Genomic DNA, 25,650 nt, shown 5'->3' with positions numbered 1-25,650 from the left:
AAAAAAACACATAATTGACAATTACTTTAGGTAGAACCATAGAGCAAAACATCAGCATTAGCGTCACTGAGGATGATTGTAAGAACACTTCGGTATAAATAAAAATATCCATTAATTTTTAATTTGGTTATTTGTCATTAAATAAATGAATAATCATCTTGTATAATCCTCACTAGGAATCATCATGGATGACATTATATTAAAAATAAAAATATTTATTTTTAATATATTTATACATATATAGTGTACCTAAAATGGTGGTTTGGTTGGCTATACTGATTGGCCTAATGAGTATACTGAATTGGTGTAATTAGTACTGTGTCATACGTTGGTTATTTGTTGACGGATTTTCAAAATTAAGGTTCATTTTGTTCACAATAAAATGCTTAACATTTTTTTTAATAGAACATATAATGATAAAACCAAGGATTACCGAGATACAAAGGATTGAAAATTTTACATGGCCACAATTTTGAAATTTATGAACACATACACACTGTAATTTTTAATTTATTAGAAAACGTTTGTATAAAAAGTGAGTACCAAATATTATTGTGACTCCTCAGACTGATTCTGAAATATATATTTTTGATCAATAAACACAAAATGGTGAACAGAAGAAAAATGAAGGGGAAATATTTTCGTTCATTTGACATGTAGAATCTGAAATATATAACCAGTCTACAATTTTAGGTACACTAAAATATATATATATAATCACAGTCACCAAAAAACCAAGCTCATCATACAAGTGTTAGTGTAGCTCCTTATCCACCAAAAAAATGTTGTATATATAAAAAAAAAATGCTAAATAAAATAAATAAGGGAGGTACAAATCCCCAAGAAACATTTAAAATGTAAAAAGTATCCCTTAAAAAGCTACTGTTTTTGCTGAATCTGAAAAATATTCATATACAAAGAAAATAAATACTATTTGCAATGCTCAAACTTCTCTAAAACACAATTCTTTGCTTCAAATGCTGAGAAAAAATATTTAATAAATTAAGTCATGCAAAAACTTGAAAAAGTTATAAAATTCACTCATCGTGGGCTGTTTCAAAATATAACCAACAACTGGTTTAGAATAAACACGAAAATGTTTAGTTTTATATATACATAAATATATATATAAAATTATATCTCAATCTTATTTGTGCTTTTTATTTTATAGAAAAATGGAGATAGGTCTACGCCTCCTTGGAGCTGTACAGATATTCTTAGCCTGGATTACAGCTCCATTATACTTGCTAATAGCGTGGAAAAGAGGTAAGAAATATTTACCTCCAATCTCAGATCCCATATTATTACATAGTGCGACTGAATTAGCAGCAAAAATCAGAAAAGAAGAAGTAAGTTGTGTATTCATGCTATAAATTGAAACTAATTATTAAATATACTACAATAAGTAAATGAACATACTCTTATCATCTTTATATAAAATGATTATTGCTTATCTCCTACGATCACTCCAAAAAACACACATTTTGGTGTGCTAAAGAGTTGAGAATCAACAGACAAATTATATTTCTTCAGAAAAAAATGCAACAATGAAAATAATTATAACATCTTTCAATGGATGATCAATAACAGACATCTAAAAAAATGCTTTTCCTTAAATGTACTATGTACGTTTTCATGTTTCAAATATTTCAATTTTTCTTTAAATTCTTAAAAAGTTTCTTTCTAAAAATCATATAAGGACAAAGGGAATGTGAAAAAGTATTTGTTTTTTATTATTTATTGTATTTCTTTATGTACACAAAGCCTTCTTTATATTTTCCTTATTCCATGAATTAATTTTTATTTATTTATTTTGTTTTTTAATAATGATACACAGTGTTTTAAAAAGGAAATGTAAGGGAATAAAAACCGAACAATTTATCTCTGATTAATACTCCAACTCAAAAGTTGAAAGTTTTTACTTAGCAATTTCATATGTTTCATATTGTCGTTCTGTACATATTACTGTAAACATATTCTGTTTACATATCACATTTTGTTTACACACACACATACACACACACACACACACACACACACACACACACACACACACACACACACACACACACACACACACACACACACACACACACACACACACACACACACACACACACACATACAGAGAGAGAGAGAGAGAGAGAGAGAGAGAGAGAGAGAGAGAGAGAGAGAGAGAGAGAGAGAGAGAGAGAGAGAGAGAGAGAGAGAGAGAGAATAACCTTGAATGAATTAACCTTGAGAATTAATCTACTGGTATTATAAGCAGTCCGTGTTCTGCTGCATCTACTATACTACTGATTAATAACACTGATAGACAAAAAAAAAATGTTTAATATTTCTCTAAGTGTGACACCATCTCTTGCGTATATTACAGACCTGAAAATACAATTTTTCTATCACCCTTAGTTTTGAATAAATTATGCTTAAAAAAAAATTAAGGGAAAATATAATTAAAATCTGTAAAATTTATAATTTTGCATTGCCATACCTGTGTTAGAATAATTTCACTGATACTTTTCTTTTATAAATAGCCTCAGGCACATCCCAAATTAATGTCCAACAGTAATTGGCTAGCTTGTTAGTATTCCATTTCCCTTAATAGCAGCTTTCCATCACCAAAATGTCTTGATGGAAACGTTCACCGTGTTCATCAGTTATATCTCTGAGGTTGTCTGGGAAAAATCTAGATGTGAGTGGAGGAATTGTATTTTCAAAGACATATTACATCCCATAGCTCTGTATGAAGTAAGAAGTTAACAAAATCATGGTAATTGTTGGATTTTTGTTTGCTAAGAAAATTTTTGCAAACATCTTTAAATGAAGCCCAAGCTGCACTTTCTACATTATTTAACATCGAGTTAAATACGTAATTTCTGACCAACTCTCTTATTTGAGGACCAACAAATATTCCTTCTTTAATTTTTCCTTCACTGACATTCAGAAATTTCTGCCTGATGTTCAAAAATCCAGGACTATCCTTCTTCATTGCTTTTACAGAATTTTTCATTAGTCCTAGCTTGATATGGAGAGGGGGTAAAAATATTTTTTTGGGTTCAACTAAGGACTCATGAATAATATTTTTCCCATTTGGAGATAAATTGTTTCGTTTTTTCCACTCTTTGGTAACATAATGTTTATCCCTAGCTTGGCTGTCCCATTCACAAAGAAAACACATGTACTTAGTATATTATAACTGCATGCCTAACAAAATAGCTACAACTTTCAAATAACCACGTATGTTCCAGCTATGTTTTTTATCATTTATTTTTTCAAGAATGTCTTTCATCATCACATTGTATGGCTCTATCAAATTAATACCATAAGCAATTGGTATCAAAGGATATTTGTTACCATTGTGTAGTAAAACTACTTTTAAACTACGCTTGGATGGATCTATGAAAATATTCCAGTCCTCAGGTTTATGAACTTGTCTGAAGTGCAACATAAGCTCATCAATATTTGTGCAATAAACCAAATTATTTTCATCAATACAGTACTGAGAAAGTTCTTTTTGTCAACTTCGAAAGCCCAAAATTTTTATATTTTTTGAAGTAAATTCCAACCTTGATCCTAACAGTTGAGCATGATTTTTTGATAAATTTAAATCCCTAACAAAGTCATTTAATTCACCTTGTGATATAAAATGTGGCTTATTGGAAGATAATTCAAAATCAAAATCAATGTTGTCTTCTTCAGTACTGCCTGATTCTTCATTGCTGCTTTTGAAACATACATTCACAGGTGGCTCAGGAACTGGAATAATTTTACTGTGAGGTACAGGCCTGATTGTAGATTACAATGAACGACATTTTACAGTATGTTTAGTTTTTTAGAAATTCCAGACACACCTGTTAAACAAACGTAACAATCAGTTACATGATCCTTTGGTTGACATCAAACCACAGGTACACCAAATGGCAAAGTCTTCCATGTACCTTTCAGCCATCCTCTTAAATATACAGAACAATTACTGCATACTATATGAGGAGCCCACGTCTTATCCTGATCACCAATTTTACACTGAAAATACAAATGATATGCTTTTTTAATTAAAAGTGTAATGTTTTTTCTATTTGATTTTATGGTAAACATAACAAAGGCATCCACATCGTTTACACAATTTTGAGTCATTATGACACTGCACTGTTAACAAATTTAAGACAGCAATAACACTGAACAAAATTAATTTATTCCTAAATCCAGTGCTTAATACAAACAACACAGCTGTATTTTCTGCTATATGTTTTGACCTGCACAGACATGATTAATCTTGTCCATGAAGGCTCACTCTACAGTATTAGGTGTCATAATATGTGACTAGATCATAATATGATTTAATTGTTTGTCTAGTATTGTTTATTTTTAGCTTACAAATTATGTTAACAAAGTTAAACAATAAAAAATGAGCTAAAACAAAATACAACATAGGAGCTTAAAATGTTAAATATTTGTAGAAAAATGAAAAAAAAATCCTTTAATTAAAATTTTTTTTTAATTTTCAAAAATAGTGGGTGATAGATTCTGAATGAATATTCATTTTCAGCTTCAAAAACAGATTAAAATTATGTATCGCATGTTAGGAATCAAAAATTATGTTTATCAGTGTAATAGATTCATTAAATGAAATGCTTTTCATCTGCTAAGTATGATTACATTCCACGATTTTTTTTCATGAATTAGTTTTGGTTTTTGTCATAGTGTTGAGCAGTCTATAGTCTACAGCAGTCATTCTCTACTGTTTATCCTTTTACCAATATGCCAAGTACAGTCCACACTCTACTAAAAGTTAATTCATAAAAAAATGTGGTGATTTCTAAAGGCCGTAACTTTTCACATGCTCAATCTGAAAGACAAATCTTTTAGAAGTAATAATAATTATATAGTATATGATAATATATTACAAAAGATTCCATAAATACTGACCTATTTGATGAACGTACATTGTTGAACCAGGTAATTCAAAACAAATTTACTAATATTTTTATTTTTAAATCTTTTAATTCAGTAAATTTTTTCAGTACACTTGTGAGCAAGTAGTTGGAGCATACATCAAACGCTGCAGAAGTGTTAATCCACACTTAAATGCAATAGTAGAACAACGGTTTGATGAAGCTTCAAAAGAAGCTTATGAAATTGATCAAATTATTGCATCACACACAAAATCACAAGAACAGTTGGAAAGAGAAACTCCACTACTGGGTGTTCCATTTACTGTAAAAGAAAGCTGTGGGTTAAAAGGTAATGCATTGAATAAAATTATTCATGTCCAGAAAAAATGATAGATATGATCTGTAAATAAATGATAAGAATAAATCAGATTCATGGAACAATTTTTTTAAGTGTGTAATCTCCTGTACAAAATATAGATTTTTTCTTCTTGTCTGGTCATTACATTCTTGATGTGCTGTGATATCTACATTATATTTAAAGAAATACTTCTATAAGATTCTTTCCTATACTAATCTGTGTAGATGAAAATATAACATGATTCAACTCTGTAAACTTTCTTCTGTAAGTATTTCAATTTCGTTTCTTTCAGATCTTTTTTCTTAGTTTTTTCTTTTGGCTTTTATGTAAACTTTAATAATAAGGTAGTAATTCGTACATTTATGGTGTTAGCCATAGAACAAACCCCAATATGGGAGAACAGATAACTTTATATTAGTAGTTACCTTCTTTCATGTTGATAACTTTCACCACAGCTTAAATAGCCTACCCTGTTAAAAGACTATCATTAAAGTAAATAAGTATTTATAATAATTAAATTTTTTTTAAATGATAAAAGTTTATTTTAAAAACCATGGAAATTGTTTTTCAAAATGACCTGTTGGAGTTAAATAGCCGCATCTTCTTCAGTAGAGTATTCCACTGTGGTATTATTAATGGCACTCTTTTTTAAAAGTTAAGGAAACACATTTGTTACACTACTTAACGAATACCTTCTTTAACAAACAGCTACGCTGAAGAACTCAATGCAATAACAAATCTGACAAAGGTTAATGGCTATATACTTGTATACTATCCAAAGTGCAACATTTTGAATCAACTGAAGTACAACACACTACTGAAAATATGAAACAAAAATCACAAACACATCTACTAGTGTCAGAAAGAGGATTAGCTAATATATATCAACCTACAGTTGTTCAAAACTGGCATCACTTTCATGAAAAGTAGGTTACAGTTTGTTTTCAAAACTACAAATATAATAAGACACAAGATACTACAAACTAAATAACACACACTGATATCTAGATTAATTCCGCTAATGTTAGTTAATTTTTCACATCAGACAGATGAGATGCAAATTTACATGTAGAAACAATAAATGCACACATGCAGCCCAACACAGTGCACAACGCACAGTACAGCACATACTAACAACATCAAACACCAAAAGAAAAAACAAATATCACATCAAAATTAAAATCTTAACACAAATTAAATTTGATAAGACAATCAACTTGGCAAAAAATAATATACTGATTATATTATTTTGCCAAATACCTTTAAGACTGGTGTCATTAATAACAATATCACTGGTAACTTTACTGAAGTTACGAAAAGATCTTTAGTAAGAATAATTTTTGTGAAATTTGGAAATAAGTAGTTTATAATTCTCTATAATTTTATCACCACACTCTTTTAAACTATATAGAATTTCTAGAATATTCTGGACAATACCACACTACAAAAGATCATTTGTTTTTAATTTTAAGTAACTCTTAATTTTAAGTAGTTAATTTTAAGTAACTCATCTTTACAGGGATTTTTATTCAATAGGCACTTGATGAGATTCTAACACTTTTGAATAAAGTAATCATTGTTTTCCCAAATTGGTTATGTCAACTCACTTACCTCTGCTAGAATCACTGATGGAATTTACATGGATTATCATATCTATATAATATTAATGTAAACAATCTTTTAATAGTTATTATGTAAAAATATTCATACATATATACATACATACATGGATACAATAATACATAATGTGCATGCATAATATTCATATATTCATACAATCTTAAAATGTATTATCAACTTCCCCAATCTGGAACCTTCTATCCATTAACTGGTTCCATATAAGTCATATTTACAGAAAGCTGTTGGTGAACCCCTAATGAGTATTTATAAGTTTAATGTAAAATTAATATTTGTCTAAGGCTCAGTGATCAATGGTATTGTCAGTCAGTCAGTTACATGCTCTAGCATGCTCTTAATGTGAGAAAGTCAAGTTCACTTTTTACAAAATTTGCTGAGAGGTTAACAATTTACTTGCATCAATTTACTTTGACGGTTCCATCAAAAAATTCAGGAGATGTCTCTAATTTCAAGGAATACAGGCAAAGCTGGTCATATGACTAGCACATGCATATATTAAAGAACTTGACACAGAATAAAAAGATCTTTATTTCAAACGAGAAAATCAACAAATTACCTCAATCACACAAAAAAAAGAAAAATGAAACTTCTCCTGTGTATAAAATTCTTAATTAAATTATTTTTTGTTAGTTTGACTACACTACTTAGATACTATGATATATAACATATTTTACCATTTTAGCATGTCAGAAAAAATGATTGATAGTGAGATATTGGTCAAATATTCCTCGGAATACTATGATTTATTTATTTATTTATAAATCCTATTTATTCCTTTTATATTCTGCTTTTTTGTTATTAAACTTAAAAATATGATTCACATTAAAGAAAAATGGAAATACTGTAAAAATATTTTTATTAAGGTATACTAAATTTTTGCTACCTAGGCATGAGAATTTTATTTAATGTTTAACAACAAATAGAATGCAGGCATTAATTTTGCAGGAATGAGCCTCAGTGTAGGCTGTAAAATCAGAGCCAACATAAAAGCCCAACAAGATGGGGAATCTGTGGAAAATCTCAGAAAAGCAGGAGCAATTCCAATTGCTGTGACCAACACTCCTGAACTCTGCCTTTGCTGGGAAACTAATAATCTTTTAACTGGTTGCACATACAATCCTTATGATTTCAACAGAACACCTGGTGGATCTTCTGGTGGAGAAGTAAGTTGTTGCTGTAATCATGTTTTTCGATCTCTTTATAAAATAACAAGATCTTGTGTTTAAGTCATCTCATTAGATATATTGCCTGTACAATATTTTATATTTTAAGATTTTTAATTATAGGCAACTCTAGCTTCTAGAGGAAAACTTTCTTTAAGAAGGAAATAACATTGCTGTAAATTACATTACAAGTTGTAAAATTGGTATCAGTTTTACATTTATAATATTTGTAGCAAAATAGTTTAGTTGACTTATGGTACATTTCTGTATTACAGGAAAAAATTTGCAATATCATAACTTGTTATATGAAATATCTCTTACGTGGAAAATAATTTTCTGAACAAATGTTATAATTTTCAAGGATTAAACTAGAACTTTGTACGCTATGTTGAAAAATGGCATAAAATTTTATTAATAAAAAAATGATTGTACTGAAATGAAAATGGTACTTAAAAAAAGTTTGGTACAAAAACATCCCAGCTAGAATGATAAAATGTATCATTTTTACTAAAGAAGGCTGTCTTTTCATTATGGAACAAACCTTTTATAGGGGGCATACCACCAATAAAACAAACCTGGAGATGGAACTGTTGACAAAACCATGAAAAAAAAGCAATAAATACATCTCTTCCATCATCACCACACTAGCTGAAAGACTTTTTATGCATCTATCGTCTGTTACTGCATTTTGTATCAGTTGACAGGTTGATGTAAATTTTTCCTAGGAATAGACTCAATATATTATAAATTAAAATACAGTGTACTATTTACAAAGTAGTTGAGCATATTTAGACCTTATATACCATGATTTTAACTTTAACAATAACTACCATACAAAGTACACAATACTCTAAGGCATAATATAAGAGTAATAATAAACTTACACTTTTAATATTAATAATAATACATTACAATGATAATATTAACCAATATATTAATATATTGATAATATTAAGAGTAATAATAAACTTACACTTTTAATATTAATATTAATACATGATAATATTAACCAAAAAAAAAATTATGTTTATCTAATTTTTTTAAAATTCAGTTTAAAATATTAAATATACAAAAAACACCATAATTTTTTTATTGTTATACTATTTAATGTTTTTATTATATTCAGTTTTTGTGAAGGTACAACTGCTAGTTACTTGTATTTTACTATATTGAATTTGCATTATAAACATAAATTGTTCTTAACTAAAACATTTCATCATATTTTTATTTGTTTTTATTAAATTTCTGAAAAGGAAAGGAAGGAAGGAGGAAAGAGGAAGGAAATTGTAAAAATTGTACTGAAGTTTTAATACAGAAAATTTTACTGATGCAGAACTAATAAAAAAAAATTGTATGATTAACAGAAACACAGATTAGTAAACTTTTATTTTAATAGCTTGGTAATAATAAAAATTGTTATATTTGTAAGATGTTCAAAGAATTATTAATAAATTTTCAGTCAGCATTGATAAGTTCAGCGGCATCAGTAGCAGGAATTGGATCTGATATAGCTGGTTCTGTAAGAATCCCATCAATGTTCACAGGAATTTTTGGTCATAAGCCTACACCGGGTAATAAACATAAATAATATTATTTTTCTCTATTTAAGATTTTATTGCTGAAAATTATACATGTTTTATAGAAATAATGGCAATTGTTTAAATGAAAAACTAAGAGGCCACTTTCCAGCTATAATAAAAAAAACCCAGATTTTTGTAATTTTTTTGTTCTGAGTCAAGTGAATTGACAATAATAATAATAACGCCCTGAGGTAGGTAATCCCCACGTCCGCAACACAACATCTACGTTCCACGTCCAGGGCAGCAACAGCTGTACTTATGTACAATACTTATAGCTGGCTAACGGGGCTCCGAGTAAATTCCTCGGATATACTACTCCTTTTGACCTGTTTCCATCTTCAGGTCACCAGATGGATGGGAGTTTTTGGCCATCAGCAGGATATGAACAATTAAATGATTAGGAAGTGGACACATACCATATTTAGAGCTGGCGATGTGGCGGCCAGGGTCAATGTTATTGCAGGTGTAACGGAGACCCTTCCGTTGTCCACATGCCCCCTGCGTTGGCAAGCATGTCGTAGCATGGGAGCTCTGAAAGCTTCGGTGAGTAGGAGCCTGGAGTCAGTGCAGAGATTGCGCATCCGCTCTCTGCCAGGACATATGCCGGTTCCACCGGAGTACCGGATCAGACCTCCAAGGTTAGTAGCCCTGGAATGGGGGTGTACTCCGGTGGCTAGCCTTGCTACAAAAGGAACCAACTCAAATGAACATACTTGAACAAACAAACGTGGCAAAGGGTGCACGTAAACACCCTCGTTTAGAAACCGCCGATTCGCCACAAGCGAAGAGGAAAAAAGCAAAGAGTCAGATAAGATTAGAAAAGATGCTAATAAAATCAGTAGAGATTTAAGAAGAGCTTTGTTTGGAAATAATGTTCCCAAACCAAGATTTTTTATCATTACGAAAGAGAATAGTAACTTCCAAAAGGTTAGTCCATTCTTAATCGCTGGAGAGTTTGCTAATTGTACTGGTGGTCCTGTCAAGGAAATCCGGAAGACTTTTAATGGATTGCATGTCGAAACTATCAACGACATTCAAAGCCAGAAAGTCCAGGCATTGAAGAAGATCGGTGAATTTGCGGTATCTGTCCAACCGCATAGTACCCTTAACACATCCAGAGGAATTGTTGTTTGCCGTGATCTTCTAAACTGTTCAAAAGAAGAAATAGTACAGGAAATGTCTAGTCAGGGAGTGACACATTGTCGCAGACTCACTATGAGAAGAAATGGTGAGATTCTTCCTTCGGCCTCACATGTATTGACATTCAGTAGGCCGAATCTTCCTGAAAAGGTACGAGCTAGCATCCATCGGCTTGATGTACGGGCTTTCATTCCGCAGCCGATGAGATGTTTTAAGTGTCAACGTTTTGGACACACTGTTTTGGACACACTGCAGCTATCTAGCTGCAGTGTGTCCAAAACATTTCCTGCGCTTCACATCTGTGAAGCGCAGGAAATATGTATATGTGGAATGAAAACACATGAGGGTGATCCATGTAAAGACCCTCCAATCTGCATTAATTGTAAAGGGCACCACAACTGTCGATCAAGGAACTGCCCAGTAAATTGGAAACGGCCATTCAGGAAGTTAAAACGCTTCAAAAAGTTAGTTACCCTGAAGCGAAGAAAATTGTCAATTCAAGAACACCTTGACCATCGACTACATATGCAGAAGCGGCTGCTGCTCCTTCCGCATCTAAAATTAACGTGGAGCAGTTACTTCATACGATGGCACCAAGTCTTCCAACAATGATAGAAAGAATCATTGATTCAAAGATTGAGTCGACTCATCGGAGAGAACAAAGTAAACATGAGAAGGCTCATTCCCAGACTGACGTCGTTGACATAAGACACGTGCCAGCGCAACCTAAAAAACTGGCAAAACCTGCGATTATAACGCCATCAATTAACGTAATGAATAAAAATCTTGATTTATCTGGCAAAGACAAAAAGATCACTCCGTCATCGAGTAAGAAGGCTAAGGAAACTGTGAGAAGAGTACAGGAAAAATCTGAGTCTACCGGAATGGAGGTGCAAGTTATTATTGAGAAAGCACCAGACACAGACGATACAAACTGTACCAATAGAGCCTCCAAAAGCTCAAAGAACAGCTTCGGTGAGAGCGTCTATTTCAGCTGGACCCAGCACTCCATTAGAGATCGAGTCCAGCTCATCAGCCGCCGAAAGTGCATCGCTTGCTAGTTTAGATTCCATAGCAACGATGCTAACAGTACCAATGAAGCTTTCATCACCTGATGTAAGCCGGCGAACGTCATTGGCATCAGAAAGAGAAGAAGATGCCATGTCCGAGGCCTCAAACACACTGTCATCGGAAGTTGAGGCCGTTGCAAGAATGGAAAAACGGTGCAAGAAAAGGTGGCCGAAAGGAAAGCCTAGACGGTAAACATTGTATTCAAAGTTGTATTAGAATATGAAATTTAGAACCTTTTTTTAATTTTTTTGAAGTGGGACGGGGCTAATGACCAAAGTAGTCGATGCCCCTAAAAACCTCAAAAAAAAAAAAATAATAATAATAGTAATAATAATAATAATTAATAATAATAAATAATAATAATTTCTGCCCTGAGGTAGATAATCCCCATACTCTGAACATATCAAACATGTTCCAAGTCCTGGCCGCAACAGTTATACATAAGTACAACGCATATAGCTGGCTCACAGGGTACCAAGTGTTTTCCTCAGAAGTGTTAGCTTTCTTTTGACCAGATTTCCAACTACATTCCCAGAGGCTAAACAGGAAAAAAGAAAAAAGTAAGATTTCCACTACTACTAGATTTTCATTATAAGGATTGAACTTTTCGGCCACCTGCAGGTCATGCATAATTGAAAATGATTATGGAATTGGACTTACATCATCTTTAGAGTTGGTGATGATTATTAGCAGCGAACAGGGTCCATGTGATCATGTGATAACAGGTTGAACAAAGACCCTTCATTGTCCACATGCTACCCCCCCCCCCCCCCCGATGGCTAGCATGTAGTAAGGTGCCCATGTGTTTCGATGCCTGAAAACTTCATTGAGTAAGGACCTGGAATCACTGCAATGATTGCATGCAACCACTCTCTGCCAGTTTCAGTTTCCAGCGGAATACTGGGCCAAACTCCAGCATTGGTATCCCTGGAGTGGGGGTGTATCTCTGCACCTAGCCTTACTACAGAAAGAATAATTTCATCATGCAATTTGAACAATCTATCGCGACCGAGAGTTCACGTAAACACCTTCGTGAAAAACCATCCGTGTCACAGGAAGCGAAAGGAAAAATTCATGAGTCAGGAGGTGAATCAATTCGACATGAGGTGAAAAGTCTGCAGAAAGCTGTCTTCAAAACTTTTCACCCAGACCTAAGTATCTGATAATTAAGAAAGAAGATGGTAATTTCCTTTACTTATTGCTCGTGAAATAACCGGTTGCACTGGTGGCCCAGTAAAAGAAATACGAAAGACTTTCAACGGTCTCTGCGTTGAGACAACCAGTCACAAAAGATTCTTGCTTTAAGCAAAATAAATGAGTTTGCTGCGTCGATTATCACAGCACTCTCAATACATCAAAGAGTGTTGTGATTTATTAAAATGTTCAAAACAAGAAATTGTTAAGGCGTTGTCCACGTAGGTAGTAATACCTTTTGCTACCTACGTTCTCATGGTCTGCCTTCAGTGCCGAAGGCTGACCATGAGAGGAAATGATGCCTACCTTCTGCCTCATGGCCACACCGTTGATAGACCTTTCATGCTGGAGAAAGTGCGTGCCCTTTTTTACACCATCTGGATGTGCGAGTTTTCGTGCCGCAACCCTTGTGGTGCTTCAGGTGCCAGCGATTTAGATACGCAGAGATTGAGGTTGAAGTGAGAAAATTCAAATATGTGTATGTGGTGAAGAAATTCACGAAGGGGAACCATGTAAAGATCCTCCCATCTGCGTTAACTGCAAAGAAAAGTATCCATGTCGATCACGAAACTGTTCTGTTTAAGAAATAGCGGTTCAAAAAGTGAAAACCTTACAGAAGGTCAACTATTTCGAAGCCAAAAAATTGAAAACAGCCGTAAACCACGAGCAACAACAACTTATGTGCAGGCAGAGGCCATTGTTCCTACACCAAGTATTGATGCAGATCAGCTCTTCAGTAGCCTTGCTCAAACTTTGGCTGCTATGTTAAAGAATAATCGACAATAAAATGAAATTTTTCTTTCAAAAGGAAGCTATGAGACCATCCAAGTTACAACCACCAGAAAATGTTTTGAGTGGAAAGCAAACAGCCCATCAGAGTAGAACAAAAAGGAACACAAATTTCAAGTTCAGATTCAGCTACATAGTCTGTCAAATGAACTACTAAAAAGATGATTTCTTCGGAACCCTCTAAGCCTAAGAAGTCTTTGAAGCCATATTCTTTTTAGGTGATCTCACTACGTAAACCACAGATACCTTCTAAAATCACACAAGGGATGACTGTTTTACTCCTTTCCGAGGCGGCGGCTGATGCGACCCCCTTCGTTGTGGTTCTCTTCGTTCCCGCCTCTAAGTCGGCGTCTACACAGATCGCCAAGCCTTAACCGTCTTCGTCCGCCGCTTCGTTAGACTCCGACTCGGAAGCTGGGAGCTTCACAGGAGATGACATAATTTTAGGGTATGAAATAGTTAAGAGGATAGAAAAGGAAAAAAAGAGTTGGCCGAAGGACAAACCCCGAAATCAATTGCCCAATATAAACAACTTGTTCTTCAATGAAACATCAGTAGATGTTTGTCAAACATCCTTGAACTCCAACGCTTAGTTCATGATGTGGACCCAATTTGTATACGCAGCAGGAAACACAGTTCCGCCGAGATGTAAATTTCAACTTAAGAAGGTATAGTATTTACCGGTGAGATCAACCACCAGATATAAGAGTTAAAGGTGGAGTAGCCATATTAGCGTCGACGACAGTCACCACTGAAGCGGTTGAAAAAATACAAATCTGCAAGCGGTCGCAATCGGAATGAATAGTCCACAGATATATGCTGCAGATAGTGATCTGCAGCATATACTTGCCGGATTTTGATTGAAAGAAGGATGAAATAATGAATTTAATTACCCAGCTTCCCCCACTTATACTATTAATAGGTGACTTTAATGTGCACAAACCTATTTGGATTAGATTGATTCCCGGAGAAGAGAGTTGGAAAAATCCCTTTTAAATTCTTTGTTGTATTAAACGACGGCTCAAGAACTTATTCTAATGCCAGACACGGATTATTTAAAAGTGTATCGATAGCGCGAAGTATTTTTTCAAGGTTTTAGAAGATCTTTACGGTACTAACCATTTTGCGGTGCAAATTTCACTGATGTCTCAATGAAAAAATATCCCATCTCCAAAAGATGGTTGCTTAATAAGGCAGGTTGGATGAGCTTCACTGCTGATGCGAAATTCTCGAAATAACTGAATTTATTGAAAATGTTGTCGACGCTATAACCAATGTTATATTTGATTCGGCATCAAGATATATTCCCAGAACATTGGTGAAATTTAAGTAGCCACCCCTTCTGTGGTGGAATGATGAAATTAGTGAAGCGATAAAAAGGAAGAAAAAGACGTATAACGCTTTCAAAAAAATCTTAACATCGGAAAATTTAATTGCCTTTAAAAAACATAGGGCGTATGTAAAAAAAAAAACGATCCTGGCTGTTTATGGGTACAATCCTACGATCCTAACTGTCGGCTACAAACTTTACCCCCCGTATCTTGCTTTCAATGTGAATATGATCTAATAGATACTACAAATTAAATTACTGAAATATTAACCAATCATTTCGAAGAAGTCAGTAAAACTAATTATGACAAGTGCTTTAAAAATGAAAAAAATTTAAGACCACTAAAATTTTGGAACCAAAATTAATTTCTCATACAATGTACCTTTCAAAATAGACGAACTTGTGAAATTTTTGGAGAAAACAAGCAATATTGCATTAGGCCCAGACGAAATATATTATGTCATGATCAGACAGCTAAACACTGCTGCAAAACAGGTCGTTAGAATTATATGATCAGATATGGCGGGATAAAATAAACCCGCGACACTGGAAAAAAGGATATATTGTTCCAATTCTAGAAAAAAAAGATAAACATCTGACCGATCCCAATAGTTACCGTCCTATTTCCTTGACGTGTGTTATGGGGATAACTTTTGAATAAATGATAAATAATCGATTAGTTTGGATTTCAGAAAGAGAAGGTTTTTATCCTCGCATCAAACAGGATTTCGACCGTACCATTCAACTACTGGCCAAATGATCAATTATAAAATACCATATACAGCAGTATCATCACTAGGGAGTATCAATGCGCGGAGTCTTCTTTGATCTACAGGAGGTTTTTGATGTGACTTGGCGTCATGGAGTAAAGCTTCAACTACATGAATGGGGCGGGCATTTGTAACAATTTACCGGTTTTACTTGGCAACTACACTTTGATCTTAGCCAAGAGGCCGAGAAGCGATATTACTTGGAAACTTAAACCGTTCAGCTACACCAGCTTCGTATTACTTGGCAACTAAATATAAATGAAAATGTCATCATTTTAATTATAATATTTCAAAACACATCACAGGCAATTACTTGGCAACTACATTAACGAACGTACTTTTCAAGTACGGATTTATAATGAATACTTGTCAGAAAAACGATTTAAAAATGGAATACTACAAGGCGCGTCGTTGAGTGGTATCTTGTTTACGACCGCCATCAATAAACAGATATTAGCCATTCCAGGAGTAAGTGAAATCGGCAAAAGCATCTACGTCGATGATCTGCAATCGTATATGCTAGTAATAATACAGTTATGCTGAAGTATAAATAGCAACGAAAGATAAACGCCCTCTACAAAGTTGCAAAGAATAACGAGTTAAAATGTTCACCAGAGAAAACTTTCTGTGTACACTTCTGTAGAAACAGAACCCTGCTGAAAGCAGGATAATAATCCAATTCTTCACTTTATCACATTCAAGAATACGGTACACGGTTTTTAAGCACATTATATTTAAAGAACGGTATTCGGTTTAACCGAATAAATAAAATGTCAATACAGATAATATTTTTTAGTATTATTAGATAATAACTTAATAAATCGTCCGATTAAAAACACTGTAGTCCAATGGCGCTTAATTTAAATTTCTATGTACACAGAAAAAATACATAATTAGTTTTTACTAATTACCTTCTCTTTCGCCGTTCCAGCGTGTTTTTGGACAGATTTGGCAATTTTATCACTACTGAAAAAACAACTAAACCGCTTTCATATTTCTTCCACCGACTAAACTGGAAAAGGGAACGAATAAGGAACGTTCCATTCACACACGGAGTAAAAAAAAACTACCTTCCACCAGCACGCCAGAGTCGGCACTGCGAAAGCAACAGTGCTCTCTCTCCCTCGCAGCCTCGCGTGCAGCTTCCTATGTGTGCATGCGCACAACGGTCGAACACCATGCTGCTAGTACTGTGAAGCGCACAGTTCTATACAAAGATTTTTGTATCTTCTTCGTAAATTGCGAGATGGCTATTGACATAAAGCTTAAGGATTACATATTGTACAAGTGTAAAGAAATAATTACAGAAAAAAAGGACTTATTATATTAAATGTTATCGATAATATCAAGCGGAAATAGGGGGTGCTGCAGTTCCACAGTACCTACACACGAACTGCCACTGATAAAAGGTGAAGCTTATTCGTGGGAATTACCAGCTATGGCAAGTGTTTACACGGCAGAGCTCATTGCTATGCAGCAAGCTCTTCACTACGCAGAACATTACTACGAAGAAAGAGTGCTTATATGCTCCAACTCTTTAAGCACACTAACTGCTATTCAGAGCAAGAATATTGAAGATGCTCTTATCGCAAACATCCTCTTCATTTTAAATGTATTAAACCGAATATATATAGCGGTATGTATTTGTATGGACTCCCGGGTACGATGTTATCTGAGGAAATGAAAGCGCAGATGAAGTCGCCAGAATGACAAAAGTTTGTGAGAATTTGGACATGATTCCTATTCGAGCGGCAGACGTTAAAAATCGATTCATATTTGCAAATCGGCGAAGAAAGATTAATGTGCACTATATGTGATAAGCCATTTACTGTTAAGCATCTACTGGAAGAGGGTGCAATATACGAAAACCTCAGAAAGAGGTACGGATTAAGAAATAATATTGCTGATTTAGAAAATGGCAAAGAAGAAAAAATAGTTGCTTACCTACATTCCAGCGGATTATTAGCGCATTTATAGTAATCCTTCGACGAAGTCAGTACATTATGTTTGACTGAGAATTCTCTATCTGAAGACACTTTATACCCGATCATAGAGTTCTCAAATTTACATGGTACTATCCAACATTTTTGTGTATTTTATTTTACTGTGTGTTTAATGTTTTAGTTTTATGTCTGTGTTTTACGTAAATGTCAGGGCACTTTACACCCTGTAAGTGTTACATATGTATTTTTTGTTAACATATTTTCATGTAACTATTATTTTTGTGTTTTATTAAAATATAAGGGCTCTATACACCCTTAATTTTGATGATCCTGCTGATGATTTTATTCTATTTTTAAACAATGTGACGAGGGCTAATGACCTTGAAAGTCAACGACCATAAAAAATAATAAAATAGATATTACAATAAAAAAAGTTAGTTATTATGCTTGTTATTAACGAATTATTTCAGAAATTAACACAAAAAAAAATATTTCTGTTATTACTGACAATATAAACTACTTAATTACTTGTTTTCGTTTTTGACAATATAAAATATATGCCAATATTATTATCCGTAAGTCTTAATATTTTCATAAGCTACTTAATGAAATATTATTAGATAAGCTATTACGTTTCGAACTTTTCGCATTAGTCTTCTATAGTCCAAGTATTCATTCTTCCACCTTCTAAAGGTTATTACCGACATTGCTGTTTATTATTCAACTGAAATTTATGTAGAATAAAAATTAATTTCTTTCCTCTTCATGAGCACGCCCTTCGAAAATTGTACGTTAATTTTTTAAATACTATTAGTTTATCTCGATTTCAATAATCAGTAATATTTGTTATTGTTATTATTATTATTTAGGCATGATGCCTGTATTAAGATATCATTTTCTTAAAACACTAAGATATCCAAAAATTCTGAAATTGCGGAAACGTAAAGCTAAAAGTCCTATTTTTAACATTTAACATATTTACGACTTAAGAATAATCTATTTAAGTATTAACAGCGTATTTGTCGTTCAAAACCGTATACTAATCGGTCACAGTTATAACAGATCAAGCTCAGGTTCCTTCTTTCATTAGTCGGACTGTAGCCATAGGCGATATTAAATAAAACATTATACATACATACGAGTATACCATTTGCTTAATTACTCATATTTAACTCCTTTTTGTGGTTTAAGGTTACATCGGTCTTGGAGGTCACTATCCTTATGCAGCAAATGACGATTTTGAAAATTTCCTTTGCGTCGGTCCAATGACACGTTATGCAGAAGATCTTAAATTATTATTAAAAACTATAGCAGGAAAGAATGCTGAGGCGCTTAAGTTAGATGAAAAGGTAATAATTTATGAACATTTATTGTAACACTTGTTTACATAATAATCACATTTTATAAAAACTTTACAGAAAGATTTTGCAATATTAATATATATATATATATAAATATTTATATATTAATATTGCAAAATATTAATATATATAGTTATATATAGTTACCACATATATGTCTAATTTAATATCGGCGGGCGGTAGCAACGATGTGAGCAAGTGCACAGTATACGGACGCACTCACACAAGCATCACTCTCACCGCGCACTTCTACCATCATAGCGGCGCTGCAGCCCCACCACTCTCAGGCTAAAACAGCGTACACGAGAGTGAAATGGCAATTCACTCTCGTCGACCACTGGCAATCGTCGACCACCACCTGGCGAAGACCAAGAAGAACAAGAAGAAGATGGAAGAAGACAGAAGAAGTTCCTGGCCGGCTCAACGTGGAACCTCCCAGCGGATGCCAACGTCCTCGCCGGAGCAGCAGGCCTGGCCGGCCCACCGAGGAAGTCGCTGGATGCGGACGCTACCTTCCCGCTCCAGCTCCAGCTTGCCGGGCTTCAATCTCCCTGACCGGCGGACTCAGCCGCAGGAGCCGGCCCAGTGTGGGATTGCTCGGGGAGAACTGCCTCGGCCGCGCCAGCGATGGACGACCGACACTGCGGGGCTCTGGGGGCCACCACTGCTACGCTGTAGTGGGGACCCAACTGCCGCTGAGGGAAAGCCCAGTCGGACTTCAATGGACGAGCCATAACTCCCCAACCTCGCCGGAGACCAGCTTTTCTCAGAGCTAACGAAAAAAGCGGTTCTTTTCAGGGCCACCACAAGGTTATGGAATACGAACTGTCGAAGCCATTTATATATATATATATATATATATATATGTATAAAACTAATTTAACTAAAAAAAAAATACTCTAAAATATAATTCAATCAACATAAAAAAAATTGCTTAATTTACTTTTTAGTTCAACTAGCGGCTTGGTATCTGCTGTAGCCAATCAGTCATCTTGCCACTTTGCGCAATGAGTGAGCTTTACACAGTTAATAAAGTTGGATGTAGTAACACGGGTAGTGAAGGATGGTTGACTACATGCGTCTTTAGCAGCGGAATCGGCATGTTCATTACCGGGAATCACCACGTGCTAGGGATCCAGCAGAAACTCACTTGTGTATTGCGATGGTTCAACTCTATGATTGCATTTTAGATCTCTGTGACGATGGGATACCTGAAATAAAACTTTTCTAAGGCTTGGAGAGCACTACACGTGTTGCTACAAATAAGGATATGGTGGTACTTAGGGTCAATGATATTCAAAGCCTTACTTAAAGCGTATAGTTCAGCAGTAAAGACACTCGTAATACCAGCTAGACCAAACATATAGGTTCAGACATTAACAATAAATGCGCATCCTACGGTATCGTTTTGTTCTGATATATCTGTATAAGCCACTGCGTCCGAGATTATCTTGGAGAGAATATGGTGAAACATTTGCTGAAAGAAAATAGGTGGTGTTGATTCTTTATTGTATTTCATGAGGTCAAACATAAAATGCATAAAGTTGGTTGTCCACGGAGAGTATGAACACGGATAATAGGAAAATATAAGATGCGTCAACATTTATAAGGTGCAGTAAACGTCGGATACGAATACCTACAGGTGCAGTATAACGTGGACGGTCCTCTTATCTTCGGAAATATGTATTTCCAAGAACTGCGCCAAAAGACGGGTGATTTGGCTGTTCCTTAAGGCGGATAAAATAAGATGCTAGTACCTGGTTTCATCTATCCCAAAATGACGGCTCATCGCAGTCAACAAGGATGCTTACGACAGGGCTTGATCTAAAGGCACCTGCAGCAAGCCTAAGGAAAGCATGATGTACAGCATGTAGCATTTTAAGCAAGGTATTACGCGCTGAAAAGTAGGCAACACAACCATAATCCAAACAGGAACGAACTAAGGAATACTAAACCCCAACATACACGACCGATCGGCACCCCAATTGGTACTGCTAAGGATTCACAGCATATCTAAAAATTTGGAACACCTCGTTTTTAATTCTTTGATATATTTGACCCATGTAAGGCGGCTATCAAAAAATAAATCTAAAAATTTGACAGCAAGGTGGCACTTAATACGGTTCCTTGAAGTACTCCATTCTCCAAGTCGACGCTATCCGAGAGAGAATCTCCAACACGAACACGGAAAGTTCGGCCATTCAAGAAACCGCTAATAAAAGCAAGCATATTCCTTGACTCCCCATTCTTTGAGGGTGTTTAGAATACCACGTCGCCAGGTTGTGTTGAACCCCTTCCTGATATCAAAGAAGATAGCGACGAGGCTCTGGCGTAGTAGGAAAGCTTTCTGAATATCGATAATCACTTCGCGTAAGCACAAGTACTTGGGTAACCCGAGTTCGTAATAATCCAATTTTTCACAATCGAGAGCGCGGTAACCTTCCTCTAATATATAGAATAGAGTGGGTGACAAGCATCATAAAAGTGTTTGCACAAGTGCGGAGTGATCCATCTCAAACCATTTATCAATTCGGTAAAAGTCTTTTTTTTGTCAAACAAATCATGATCATCATTACAAATTCATATTTTATAACTTATGGTTCAAAAACAAAACTTCTTTGCAATCGTTCAAAATTCGTTGTCTCGACTCTATTTGTCTAGAGTTTTTTCTATTTTTTCTTCAAAAATGTACGGATATCACACTTGACCATCACGACCAAGTCGATTAAGCTCGATTAGGGTGTTACTGATTGTTATCGATTAGCGTGTACGAAAAAAGTCTGAAAATAATATTCTATAGATGGGTTAGCTTTGCGGTCGGACCAGTCGGTAAGAAAGACACCACCCAAGCCACTTCCACTGCATCACTTCAAATAACGGACTATTCTTTTGCCATTATTATTATAAATTGTGCTCTCCCACCAACAATAAGACTACACAATTAGTTTTAAAATTATCCCCTACCACCGACACAACTACGACAACACAATCCTTCTAGAATATCTATCTTTAATCCGTCAAGATATTATTGCAGTCAATTGTGAATCTCATCGTAAGTTACTTTATAATTGAAAATTACTCTAACCGTATTGAAACGATTGACGTCCACGCTGATACTTAAAGCGTGTGGAAACGCTGTAGATTACGATCGTACGACGGCTTTTCGACTGGAAAAATCTAACCAATCTCACCGATGATGCTGTGTCAAATATAAAGAAGAGCTTTATGTATCATATCACATATATCTATCTACATAAAGATGTATGTTAATTAGTGGCACATGACCGGAGTCAATTACTTCTTAGAACATGAAATGTGAAAAATATTTTTATTTCATTCCACGAGCTGTGTATGGCTGTTTTGTGGGAAGTGATGATATGAAGTATGTGGCTGTCAGGTATAAATATTTCGGCCGTAACCGTACCCGTCATCATTTCAACGTCAACTCTAAAAAAATACGCATCATGATTGATTAAATAAAGCATTTATTAATGCGTGCGCGCACACACACAAAAATATAGTTACTTATTTAATTTTGTTTTTAAATTAGCCTATATAATTATTTATTTATTATTTGTTTATTTAATTTCCCACTGACCGGTGAAGTCAACTTTATAGACGAAAACAACAGCTGACCTTACTTTGAAATATTCGAATTAATATTTATTGTATAAAAAGAATAATTAGGTTGGCATCTCCCTGAGAGTAAAGGGAATTTTCCATAGGAAAAATTGGAATTTTCAAGATGGTGATGAATCCAAGATGGCGGAGGGCCGACGCCAGTGAAAGAACAGAAAAAATGGACTCTGATTGGTCAAGGACGTGAAGTTGGAAGGAAATGATTGGCATAGGGGTCGGGGAGAAGAGGCGTATCCAGGAAAAGGGAGGTGAAAGGGGGAAGGACCTTTGGAGTGTGGTGGGAATGCTGCGCTCTGATAGGTTGTTGATGCAGTATTTCCATTTTCATACTTCTACGGGCATTTCAAATAGTTTTATTTACAACATTTATTATCTTCAAACAAGTTCCATTAGCATCTATTGTGGCTCGTAAAATCTCTAGACAATATCCAATTTCACGTTACACTTAGAATGTCTGGAGTGATTCCATTAGTTACACATTCGATTTTTTTTTAGTTCATTAATGTTGACAACCTGCGTTGCGTACACCCTATCTATGACAAATGTCTAAAGAAAGAAATCGAGTGGGGTAATGTCACGAAATCGAGATGGCCAGTGAATTGGTTCATCACGGTTAATCCAACTTTGAGAATATTGTTCATGTAAATAGTTCTAACATGTAGCCAGTGTGGTGGCGCGCCATTTAAATTAACGTTGAGTTACCGGTGTTCAATTTGCGGTACTGCATACTCCTGTAACATGTCTAGATAACTAATGCTAATATCCGTTAGCTCGACGAAGAAGAATGGTCCAATCATTTCATAAGCAGTTACTCCACACCAAACGTTAATTCGGGCTATTAAGTCTAACGAGAATGAGGGTTCTCGCTACCCCAAATCCGACAATTATGACGGTTAACATGACCAGAATGGAACGTAACTTCATCAGGATGATTACTTTTTCTAAAAACGCATTTTATTCGTTCACTTTATCAAAAATGTTCACGACATAATTGTAACTGCGTGGTTTTATTCATCTTCAATTGCATGCACCGACTGAATTTTATAACTATGAAATTTTAGGCGGTTATATAGAATCTTTACGATTGTCGATTGCGGTATTTCCAGTTCTAAACTCGCAGGACGCGTCGATTTATCCGGGAGTCTCTGAAAGATTTTTCTTACTCGAAACACAACTTTCCTGGAGACAGGTCTGCCAGTACCTTTTCTGTGTACTACACTTCCTGTAACCTTGATACTAACGTTTAATAAAGTCTCTATTAGGAGGATCACGGCTATCTAACGAAAACGTATGCGAACAGTAATAACAGATCCGCTTTCATGAAACTATAGTACGCACATTGCTTTCTCCTGCACGGAGCCATTGCTGAACTGACGATCCCTCTGTCGTTACATCGCGCCGTCGTGTTCATTCAAGGTCATCAACGTACGCTAAATTGCTTTTTTCATTTTTTATTAACCACTAAAATGCGCTGAATAATATATATGTTTACCGTATATATATATATATAAATGTTGTATTTAATTGAAAAAAATGCATACTAAATGTGATGAATACATTAAATTTTAGGTAAATTTGAAGAACCTCAAGATCTATTACATGTATGAAGCAGGACCATCACTTGTAACCATTCCAGTAGATCAGGAAATTAAGAAAACTATTCACAAAGCCGTTGAACATTTTAAAACAACGCATGGATGTCCTGCAAAAAATGTATGTATGTTACAAAATTAATAATTAATTTATTATTCTAATACTTTCCCTGCCATTATCTATGATACCTGCTTAAGATTCAGTCAAGAAAGTTATACAAGTTAACTAATTAAGGATAATTACCTGGATAAAATCCACACAGTGAAACAAATTATAACTTCTGGTGTAACTGTAATGTGATACCTACTTCAGAGTCCCAACAATATAATATTATTTGGAAAGTGTTCTTCAGATTTAATGCAAGTGCACAGACATTTTGTAAAATAAGGTCAATCATTGTATTTTACAATATAAATTGTTTCACTTTAACTTGTCTGATGATCTTGCTGACTTTTTCATTTTTATTTAGTTGAAATAAACTAGATTTGTTATATGATAGTTTTTTTCAGGCACTTAGTTCGGTTATATGTGTGATAAGAGTAAAATCTCAGATCTTTACTTTTTGTTTTATTTCCCAATGACAATATAAATATTTTCTAGTATTTTGATGGATGCAGATAATTTAAAACTGTTGGATGGAGTTAAAAATACTAATCATGATGAAGAAAAAATGATACAGATGGGTTGGTTGTTGTGGTCCATCTTATCACTCAGAACAGAATTTTAATAAATACAATGTTATTTCATTTATAAAAAAGCAATAAACAATGAATTATAACTACAAATTGGGACGCAACATTCTCACAAGATTGTAATAGAATTACTGAATTAGATGTCACAATGAACTTGTCTATGTACTTCATTAATATTGGTATCTGTTATTAAATACGTGTCAACACTTTGAATGTATTAAGATTCTGTATAACTCTTCAGCTGGATCTGTTTAGATCTAAATTCAGTTTGAAGTCAGTACAATAGTTTGAACTCCTTAATATATTATCTACATAAAAATATTGAAGGACATTTAAAGGTGATTTCTTGGCTATATGTACATTAATAATTATGAACTGTAATACTTTGTATTTAGATTTTAAATATGTTTGACATACAACATTTTGTTTAGAAATCAATTTATCCTAAATGGCTTGCACGTGGAAATGTCGATAGCATCCTAATATTTTTTGTTGTA

General features: G+C 34.4%; 1 protein-coding gene across 5 annotated transcripts in view; it reads left to right on the top strand.

The window, feature by feature from the left end:
* Positions 1-25,650, top strand: part of LOC142323741 (fatty-acid amide hydrolase 2-like) — a 118,197-nt gene that overhangs the window by 64,080 nt on the left and 28,467 nt on the right. For all 5 annotated transcript variants that reach the window (XM_075363935.1, XM_075363925.1, XM_075363916.1 and 2 more), the window contains exons 2-7: positions 1,172-1,349; positions 5,022-5,241; positions 7,834-8,051; positions 9,511-9,622; positions 19,060-19,217; positions 24,438-24,581. In XM_075363935.1, coding sequence (XP_075220050.1) covers positions 1,176-1,349; positions 5,022-5,241; positions 7,834-8,051; positions 9,511-9,622; positions 19,060-19,217; positions 24,438-24,581 — 1,026 coding nt within the window. In that variant the 5' untranslated portion in view covers positions 1,172-1,175. The remainder of the gene's footprint in view (positions 1-1,171; positions 1,350-5,021; positions 5,242-7,833; positions 8,052-9,510; positions 9,623-19,059; positions 19,218-24,437; positions 24,582-25,650) is intronic.

This window comes from Lycorma delicatula, chromosome 1 (assembly GCF_047948215.1).
Source record: "Lycorma delicatula isolate Av1 chromosome 1, ASM4794821v1, whole genome shotgun sequence".
Taxonomy (NCBI): Eukaryota; Metazoa; Arthropoda; class Insecta; order Hemiptera; family Fulgoridae; genus Lycorma; species Lycorma delicatula.
Note: the sequence above shows the minus strand (reverse complement) of the source record. Positions and strands in the feature narration are given on the sequence as shown.